The 10712-nt window shown below is 42.0% G+C and overlaps 1 protein-coding gene across 4 annotated transcripts in view; it reads right to left on the bottom strand.

Moving 5' to 3' along the window:
* Positions 1-437: 437 nt before the first annotated feature.
* Positions 438-10712, bottom strand: part of HMGCLL1 (3-hydroxy-3-methylglutaryl-CoA lyase like 1) — a 199276-nt gene continuing 189001 nt past the window's right edge. For all 4 annotated transcript variants that reach the window (XM_088831147.1, XM_055406808.2, XM_088831148.1 and 1 more), the window contains 2 exons: positions 6707-6832; positions 438-870 (listed from right to left, as the gene is read on the bottom strand). In XM_088831147.1, coding sequence (XP_088687273.1) covers positions 769-870; positions 6707-6832 — 228 coding nt within the window. In that variant the 3' untranslated portion in view covers positions 438-768. The remainder of the gene's footprint in view (positions 871-6706; positions 6833-10712) is intronic.

Raw genomic sequence — 10712 nt, 5'->3', positions numbered from 1 at the left:
AGACATTGGGATGAAAGTTGTACCTTTTGTTTCTCAATAGCTGAGTAACACTCTGCTGGTTTTTACTACAACCGATGAAAGGGAAAGCATGGTAAACTGGATGCATGTGACAAACACAGGAGGTAATATGTTTCCAGGATGTGGCATCTGGCCATTGACCACAGCCTCTTTGGAACAAGATAAAGTCGCTGAAATAGTTAACAGATGTTAGCATACTTGGAATATAAAAGTTCTACTGCTAAAAATTATGTGGGGTCAGATGGAGATTTGGCCCTTGGTCCATAATTTAACTGACTTGGCAAATGCAGAGTTGAGATCCAGAAGCATATAATGTATAATACGGAGGCCACACACTTTGCACACCACACAGGGGCTCATAAACTCCTGACGAAATGGGCACTGTGCTAAGCCAGCTTGATTAAGTATTAACACAGTATTTGATACTTAGGGAAATCTGAAGTCAATTTTCACGTTGACTAAATTAAAAAGTTATTTCTATAAGAGCAAAAGAGTAGACTTCTCTCCAAGTTCAAAGGACGTCTGCAAATTTTATTATTTAGCCTTGGCTTGCAATTTACCTGATGACTGGTATATCTTTCCATCCACTTCATAATCCATCCAGTGATACCTTTTTTCAAAGTATCTCTTTTTCTTCCCCACTTTTGTCTATTACTCCACATTTCAGAACAAGTTGACAGTAATGATTTTCAGATGCATATCTGTAGCTGAAATGGAGCTTCTCAAACTTAAGTCACAAAGTCATTCAAGTCAAGCATTGAATGAGGCTTGTGCTACTTTAGAGTTTGTAGTTTTATTCACAGCTTTGCAGATGAAGTCACCAGCTTCCATCACTTTGTAAAGATTCACACCCTGGTAAGACAAAAATGATGGTGCCAGGTAGGAAGCAGGGGTAGGGAGAAAGAAGACAAAACAGATTTCTTTTAATTATATTAGTAGTTACTTAACCACTTAAAATTATCAAACAAATGTTCGTTATTGATTGGGGGATGACATCTGTCTCCATAAATTATGTAGATTTTAGATTTTTCTGCTTTATTAAAACATATCTTGAATCTGACCCTAGAACTACACCTGAATAATCCAGTGTAATTATGCTGCCACCTGAACTCTATGAAGGACAACAGTAGAATCAGGAAGAATGAACAAATATCAGTGAAGGGCAATTAAAATGATGATGCTTTGGAGCAGTTTATAGATAAGGACTTGGCAGGGGAATCTCATAGTATATCTTAGTATATAAACAAACAAACCTGATAAAGCTGTAAGAAACATAGAAATGATGAATGTATGTATAATGTTTAACCACATCCAGAAACACTATTACTAGCATGAAATTGAAGGAGGTAGTTTAATAAAATGAAGTAGTATTTAGTCCACATCTGGAACTTGTTTGCCTAAGAGGTTGTACTGACTGGGAGCATAAATAGGATCAACAAAGGCTTTGGTAAATCCATGGATGACAGATCAGCAGTTGGGTATGAAGGCCAAGTTCAGCGCAGGTTCGTCATCTTGGGCTTGGCGGAGCCAAGGATCACCACCGAGATTTCCAACCCACATGGAGCTGTCACTGGCGGGGACTGGGAGGCAGAGCATTAGGCAGATTAACCAGAGGTTTGCCCCCATGTAGCATTTTGTAAGCTCCTATGTCTTCCCTCAACATGGACTGGAAACAATGTGGACTTAAAACTGAACTGACTCAAGCTCCCTTGCTATTAAGGAGTAGTTTTTAAAACTTATGTAAGTCTGATGTTTTCTTAAAATGAACAAGGATTAATACTCACAGGGGCTTTTCATACCAGTGATCATAAAGAGATCATAACTTTCATATAGCTAGTTACTTCTCTCTAGAAACTTTTAGAGCACTGTTTTCTTTGTAGTTTACTTCTGCTTAAGAATCATCAAAAGTAATTTGTAAAATGACATGTAAATCATTTTCATGTTTCTTTTTATTGTGAAGTTGTTTTGGGGATGCTGGGTGTTCATTGGAAGGACTGATGCTAAAGCTGAAACTCTGATACTTTGGCCACCTCATGTGACGAGTTGACTCACTGGAAAAGGCTCTGATGCTGGGAGGGATTGGGGGCAGGAGGAGAAGGGGACGACAGAGAATGAGATGGCTGGATGACATCACCGACTTGATGGAAGTGAGTTTGAGTGAACTCTGGGAGTTGGTGATGGACAGGGAGGCCTGGCGTGCTGTGATTTATGGGGTTGCAGAGAGTCAGACACGACTGAGTGACTGAACTGAACTGAACTGAACACTTGTTTTGGTTTTGTATTGGTTTTGGGTGGAGTGCCCTTTAGGCATAGCTTGGTTTCCCATTCTTAATGCAGTGATATGCAAATTTTGTAAGTAATAAGTTACATATGGTCTTTCATTTCTGAATTACATTTAACAAAAGATCATAAGAAGATTTTAGGCATCAAAGTTCTTTGCTTTCCAGTAATTTTCATTTATAGCAATTATGCAGTGGGATTGGTTGGTATCACAGCAAAGAAGAATTTTGGCCTTCTCTAACTTAAAGAATAGATTATTTTTGTTTGTTTTTAGTCACTAAGTTGTGTCCAACTCTTTTGCGACCCCATGGGCTGTACTCTGTTAGGCTCCTCTGTCCATGGGATTTCCTAAACAACAATACTGGAATGAATTGCCATTTCCTTCTCTAAGGGATACTCCCAACCCAGGGATCAAACCTGCTTCTCCTGGATTGGCAAGCAGATTCTTTACCACTAAGTCACCCTGAAAGCCCAAAGAAAAGATACCTTTATGAAATAATGTGGCATTTATACTTAAATCATTTCAGCATTTAAGCCGGGTGCTTAAATACGCCAACGTACTGAGATACGTTATAAGGTTTCGAGAACATCACATAGACTATGGTCTGTGTCTTTAGGGTGCCTGCAGTCAAGCAGGCAATGTGGAACCCTGAACAGGAAAGCCTGCGCTGCAGCTGAAGTCGCTGAAACAGAGACATGCAGACGACCACGAGGGCAGAGCTGCAGGGCGGTCAACCCCCTGAGGGAAAGGAGATGGGGATGAAAGGAGAGCAGTGTGTCTGGGCAGAGTTCCAGGAAGGGTAAATCCTGACCCGAGGCTTGTACAGAGAATGTGAGTCCTTGGAAGGAGGAGGAGGCACGAGGCACCATCAGCACGGACGTCTGAAAAATATCATGGGATACGTGGAAAGGAAAGGGCAGAAGTGACTGGAAAAGGAAAAAAAAAAAGGTCACAGTGTGTGACAAATACAGCCCTGCTTTTCAGGAAATGGGAATCCACTGATGCATGCCCACGCAGAAGCAAGGCATATGCATATTTGTATCTTAGATGAAATCTTCCACAGCAGCATGGAGGATGAATCTGAAGGCAGTCTGAAGCCAGCAGACTGGTATGTGCCAAGTCACTTCAGTGATGTCTGACTCTTCGTAACCCTATGGACTGTACCCCGCCAGGCTCCTCTGTCCATGGGCTTCTCTAGGCAAGAATACTGGAGTCGGTTGCCATGTACTTCTCAAGGGGATCTTCCCTACCCAGGGATCGAACCCTTATCTCTTATGTTTCCTGCACTGGCAGGTGGGTTCTTCACAGACCAGGATAGAGGATGAATATCCACGGAAGATACCAGGACTTGTGCTGATGTAGTTTCAGCAAGGGTAGGAAGGGACAAACAACCACAACAGTTTAGCAGTCGAATCAGCGGCTCTTGATAATTGCATAGGCATGGGAGCCACAGTGATATGGGTTCCACATAGAGCCTTGGTTTGTTGGTTGCAGCCCAACATAACAACTTAAACTGTGAAATTCTTGGAAATGGAAACATGGGTTATTTGCAGTTGGACCCAGACAGCCCGACTCAAGTGAAGCATCAACTGAGTTCAACCGAGTTATATAAATCTTCAAGAAAGGATTTCCATGGCTTGAGAGTTTAGGATTAGGAGATGAAAACTATTATATACAGAATGGATAAACAAGGTCCTACTTGGAACTATATTCAATATCCTGTGATAAACCATATTGGAAAAGAATATGGTAAAGAATGTATGCATGTGAATATATATATATTTTCACATATATACTGCATATATATATGAGTCACTTTGCTGTAGACTGGAAATTAACACGGCATTGTAAGTCAACTATACTTCAATAAAATAAACTGGGAAAAAAGAAAACATTTCCACTTTTTTTCAGGTCCTGTCATGGTCATATCTCTCTAATAGAAATGATGAAAGTGATCAGACTACTCAGTAATAGCTGTTTCTAACCAGAGAAGAGAGGGAACAACTTCTGGTATTTAGTGCCAGGTGATATTAGTCTTTTAGTGAACAGGATTGGAAAATTTTGAGCATGACTTAAAATTCTCCAAGCCAGGCTTCAGCAATATGAGAACTGTGAACTTCCAGATGTTCAAGCAGGTTTTAGAAAAGGCAGAGGCACCAGAGATCAAATTGCCAACATCCACTGGATCATGGAGAAAGCAAGAGAGTTCCAGAAAAAGATCTATTTCTGCTTCATTGACTATGCCAAAGCCTTTGACTGTGTGGATCACAATAAACTGTGGAACATTCTGAAAGAGATGGGAATCCCAGACCACCTGACCTGCCTCTTGAGAAACTTGTATGCAGGTCAGGAAGCAACAGTCAGAACTGGACATGGAACAACAGACTGGTTCCAAATAGGAAAAGGAGTACGTCAAGGTTGTATATTGTCACCTTGCTTATTTAACTTATATGCAGAGTACATCATGAGGAACGCTGGGCTGGAAGAAGCACAAGCTGGAATCAAGATTGCTGGGAGAAATATCAATAACCTCAGATATGCAGATGACACCACCCTTATGGCAGAAAGTGAAGAGGAACTCAAAAGCCTCTTGATGAAAGTGAAAGAGGAGAGTGAAAAGGTTGGCTTGAAGCTCAACATTCAGAAAACAAAGATCATGGCATCTGGTCCCATCACTTCATGGGAAATAGATGGGGAAACAGTGGAAACAGTGTCAGACTTTATTTTTGGGGGCTCCAGAATCACCGCGGATGCTGATTTCAGCCATGAAATTAAGAGACGCTTACTCCTTGGAAGGAAAGTTTTGAGCAAGCTAGATAGCATATTAAAAAGCAGAGACATTACTTTGCCAACAAAGGTCCGTCTAGTCAAGGCTATGGTTTTTCCAGTGGTCATGTATGGATGTGAGAGTTGGACTGTGAGGAAAGCTGATCGCCGAAGAATTGATGCTTTTGAACTGTGGTGTTGGAGAAGACTTTTGAGAGTCCCTTGGACTGCAAGGAGATCCAACCAGTCCATTCTAAAGGAGGTCAGTCCTGGGTGTTCATTGGAAGGACTGATGCTAAAGCTGAAACTCCAATACTTTGGCCACCTCATGGGAAGAGTTGACTCACTGGAAAAGACTGTGATGCTAGGAGGGATTGGGAGCGGGAGGAGAAGGGGACGACAGAGAATGAGATGTCTGGATGGCATCACCGACTCGATGGACATGAGTTTGAGTGAACTCCGGGAGTTGGTGATGGACAGGGAGGCCTGGCGTGCTGTGATTCATGGGGTCGCAAAGAGTCGGACACGACTGAGCGACTGAACTGAACAGGATTGAGTGTCTCTAGGCAACAGGCACTAATGAATACATTGTGATACTAGCTCTCTGTCTCCAGGGGGAGCCGAACACAGAAAGGAGACGGTGCTCCAACCGAGGAAGACAAGGCATGAACCCTGGAACACGGAGGAGAGGAACCCAGCAGTGTGGACCTGGGGCATCAGCAGGGAAACACTGGACGGTGTGTTTTGAGGGCGGTACCTCACTCTCAGGTGAAAGCGAGGATGCGGAGGAAGGCCGCTGCGGTGGCGGGGGACGCAGGAGGGAGGGGCGGAGCTGGGAAACAGAAAGCCACCGGGAAGGACCCCGCGGGGGCCGGCTGGGCGGGAGCACCTCTCTGCAGAGCGAGGGGAGGGCAGAGAAGCGAGAGACGACGGGCAACTCCATTCTCTAATCCAGGCGGTGATCTGTACATCTCAGAAAACATGGAATTTCTGATCATCTGTGAACAGTGTTTTTGCCTTTTATACTCTTCCCTAAAAGACTCTAACTTAGAGGTTAGGAGGTCATTTTAACAAGCATGTGGCAAAACAAGGTAGTGATTCTGGTGGGTGTTGTTATAGGGCCTGTGCCTTTCTCAGATACCACTTGCAAAGAGACTATTCTTGCCGGTCAGCGTTTCGCATGCTAAGTATTATTAAACTCTGCTCCTCCACTGGCCATTTTAAAATGGCCCTGGGCTCTCTTCCAGAAGCCCTACTTGTCACCGTGAGAAAACCAAGATCCCAGTTTTCTTCCAAGGAAAACAAAACAGCAAAAACAACATTCATAAAAGCAAAGACAGGCTCTAACTCACAAAGTGTGTGACATCAAATGAGATACTAGATAAAAAAGTACTTTGGAAGACATGAAGTAGTAAAAAAAAAAATGTGAAATGGTAGCATTACTGGTGATTGAGCTATAGCAATAAGCTCTTTTATGAAGCCCCCCTCAAGAATTTTTATTGTATTTTCCCACTGTGCATTTTAGGAAAGAGCAAAAGTGTAGTAAAACTTGATCTCAAAGTTGCTTCCCAAATCTGAGACGCATTCCAATTTCAATCTGCCAGGAATGTATGAATATTAAAATATGCTACATTAACTTACCGTATTGACCCCCAGGCCATTAAGCATGTAGATCAAATCCTCCGTGGCTACGTTCCCAGAAGCACCTTTTGCATAAGGGCAACCACCTAGTCCGGATACTGCAGAATCCACTACATTAATGCCCATCTGGAAAACAAACCCAAACACCCAAGCTTGTCTCTTTATGGCATGTAAGTTGTTGTGTTTCTATTTAACTTGTTCCAAAGAGCAAATAAGGAAAATCTGAACCATGATCCCACTCTATTCCCTTATGCACCTGCTGCTGGAACAGTCCTCAAGGTGGACTTCTTTTCTGACTAATCTCGTCTTTCAGGCTAACAGAAACTCTTCAAAGATCTCAGGAATGACAATAGTATTAGATCAAAATTGAAACGGTGTTCTGATTGATAACAGAACACAGGTAGGGGGTGAAGCTTGAAGTAAGATCAATTCATACCTAGGGTGTACTTTCCAGTCTCATGTTGAGCTTTATTCTAACAGCTTTGTAAAATCAATATGAAATATTTTCAGCAGCCTGACCAAAAAAACAAGAGGCCTTAGAAGACAAGTTGAGGGCGTCTCTGTGTTTGAAGCTGTGTTTTGTGGGGTCAGTTCATTCACTCAACTCACCCAGTGTTTATTGATTAAATGCTTTGATTAATTTGCACACAGAACCTGGATGCTTTGGGAGAAGTGAAGAGACATTTAAGAGGTAGGACATCCACCATCAACAGTTGCACCAGTTCACATTTACTGGGTTCTCACTGAGTGCTAGATATTATTATTAATACCATGTGATGCTGATTCATAATCCCTACAAAGCCCCATGAGGTGGATGCTCTTCCATCATTCTCAAATCACAGATGAAGAAACTCAAGCACAGAGGGATCGCATAATTTGTCCCAGGTCACCTCTGTCTCCAGAGGATTCGCACTCTGCTCTTGTCTGTAACCTCTGGAAACATGCAAGCTGGTTCACATTATACATCTGGGGAGATCCGAGACGGACAGTCTCCATGGGCTGGAAAAGCTGCGAAAGACATGAGCACAAATGGGTCTGAAAAGGAACCCCTGAGGTCAGCCTCTAGTAACTCAAGAAGAAGGTGAGCAGAGAAGCCCTCCGTGGGATGCGACAACTGGGCAATCAGGAGCCACCTGAGGCCTAATCTGATTCTTTGCTCCTGGACACTGGAGAAAATGGCCATGGCCTCATTTACAACAAGAAGCACTGGGAAGCAGAGCCCTGGTCAATCTGCTGGGTCAGGGGTTCTAAATCACAGAAGCAGAATCACAAATTGTTGCTACAACTTCGGTTTTTGATTCTGGAGGTCTGAGCTAGGCCTTGAAAATTTGAATTTTTAACAAGATTCCAGATGCTATTCTCACTGATGTACTGGGGAATTGTGCTTTCTTTCTCCTTTTCTTTTTTGATAACATATTTGTTTTAGATTTTCAGAAAATTTGGGAAGAAAGTGCAAAGCATTCCCATACATTACATAGCATTTCCCCTATTGTTCACATCTTATATTATTACGGTATACTTGTCACAACTAATGAACGCACTGATATTATTAACCAAAGTCCACACATGATGCAGATTTCCCTAGTTTGGAAGCCATTGTCTTTTTTCTGTTCTGGGAACTCATCCGGGTACCACATTGCATTTAGTTATCTTGTCTCAGGATGCTGTGGCTGTGACATCTTCCTCATTGACCTTGACCATTTTGAGTTGTACCTGTCATGTGTTTTGTACAATACCTTTCAATGTGGGCTTTGCCTTATGCTTTCTCATGGTTAGATTGGAGTCCTAAACTTTTGTGAGGAGGGCAACACAGATGAGACGCCAGTCTAGACACATCATATCAAAGGTTTGCACTACATGGTTATGGTTCGTGACTGACGATGTTCACCTTGATCCCATGCCCCGTTTTCCACGTGGTACTTTTTGGGAAAAATAAGTCACTATGCGCAGCTCAGATTTAGGAGTGGATAATATCTACCTAAATTATTTACAAGTCAGCCATATGGGAGATTTGTCTATTCTCCCATAATCATTTATTTCTTCAAACATTTGTTTATATCAGTAGAGACTCATAGGTATCTATTTAGTGCTTTGCGTTGTGTATGCCTTTATATGTCTTGTCACTCATGTTGTTTGAGATTTGGCCATTGGGAGCTCTTCAGTTGGTTCCTATCTCCTTTGACATGCTAAGGGGGCATTATTTTTTTAATTGAAATGTAGTTGATTTAAATGTTGTGTTAATTTCTGTACAACAACTGATTCAGATTATATATATATGCATATATATATATTCTTTTTTATGTTATTTTCCATTATGGTCTAAAGGCCCAATTTTAATAAATTTTCTAGATATTCCCTTGTGAGATCTAGGTTGCTTACCAATTTTTCCAAGAGCAGAACCACAGTCCAAAAGCCACGGATGTTTCTGTGACTAATACAAGTTTACAGATATAATTTGTTTGCTTCTCTATATCTGTCTCCACTTATTATCCTCTGCAACATGGGAAGGTCTATATGGCTCTCTTCCATTACCACCACCTCTCTCAAAGTTTAATTGCATTCGGGTGTTAATAACTGACCAGCTGAAGTACTGGTCCATTTAGGATAGTCCACATTTGTGGTGAATATAAATAGTAAGCATAAGGACTTATGCTCCAGGAGTGAAAGTTGTGAAGTTGTCCAGTAGTTGGACAGTACCAAGGTCAGGACAGTGGCTCATCTCTGGGAGTCAACCAGTACATCAAATAGACAGAGACATTCTTCACCCACGGGTTAAAATTTATCTGTTCAGTTGAAATGAATCTATCACTCAAGGAGACAGAACTTTCAGTGATTTTCAGTCCCTACCAATTATAACCACCTGGGGCCCTTTTAAAAGTAACACACAAGCTTCTTCTCCCCAGGATCTCTGTCTGGAAGTGAGTCAGCTTTGGTATTTCTTTAAAGCTCGCTGCTGGTGATTCTCTTGAGTAATTACGTGTGGGAACTCCTGAGGCAAAGTTCTCATCCATCTCAGCCCTTATCAGCTGTGGGTATGAGTGAGCTTTCATTTTGAAGATGCTCTGTACCCTGAGGCAGCGGAGTTAACCATGATGGATCAACTTTTCAACAAATCAGTTTTTGAAAGAACACTCCCAAAAGTATGTGAAGTAGTGAATGTAAGTAGTACCTGCATGATAGCTGGAAGACAGCTTCAGCCTACCAGGAGAGCTTGTGATCTTAAAATTTTCTGTATGTGTATTCAGTTCAGTTGCTCAGTCGTGTCCGACTCTTCGACCCCGTGGACTGCAGCACTGCCAGGCCTCCCTGTCCATCACCAACTCCTGGAGTTCACTCAAACTCACGTCCACTGAGTCGGTGATGCCATCCAACCATCTCATCCTCTGTCATCCCTTTTTCCTCCTACCTTCAGTCCTTCCCAGCACCAGGGTCTTTTCCAATGAGTCAGTTCTTCACATCAGGTGGCCAAAGTATTGGAGTTTCAGCTTCATCATCAGTCCTTCCAATGAATATTCAGGACTGATTTCCTTTAGAATGGACTGGTTGGATCTCCTCGCTGTCCACGAGACTCACAAGAGTCTTCTCCAACACCACAGTTCAAAAGCATCAATTCTTCAGCACTCAGCTTTCTTTATAGTCCAACTTTCATATCCGTCCATGACTACTGGAAAAACCATAGCTTTGACTAGATGGACCTTTGTTGGCAAAGTAATGTCTCTGTTTTTTAATATGCTGTCTAGGTTGGTCATAGCTTTTCTTTCAAGGAGCAAGTGTATGTATATTCAGTTCAGTTCAGTTCAGTCGCTCAGTCGTGTCCGACTCTTTGTATGTATATTACACTTCGATAAATAACAATGACAAAAAGGAAGTGTTGTTGGAACTGGAGGTAAACAGGAAAACTTAAACTGGTAGGAAGATGAATGAGAATGTTTTTTCTATTGTGCAATTAATTTAAAATTAGTCTTAATTACCAATATCTATCATGCTAGACATTCCTGTCAAAATA

This window comes from Moschus berezovskii, chromosome 23 (genome assembly GCF_049115385.1).
Source record: "Moschus berezovskii isolate FMDL1 chromosome 23, NW_MosBer_1.0, whole genome shotgun sequence".
In the NCBI taxonomy this organism is placed as follows: domain Eukaryota; kingdom Metazoa; phylum Chordata; class Mammalia; order Artiodactyla; family Moschidae; genus Moschus; species Moschus berezovskii.
The sequence above is the reverse complement of the archived record's forward strand: the minus strand, read 5'-3'. Positions and strand labels throughout refer to the sequence as shown.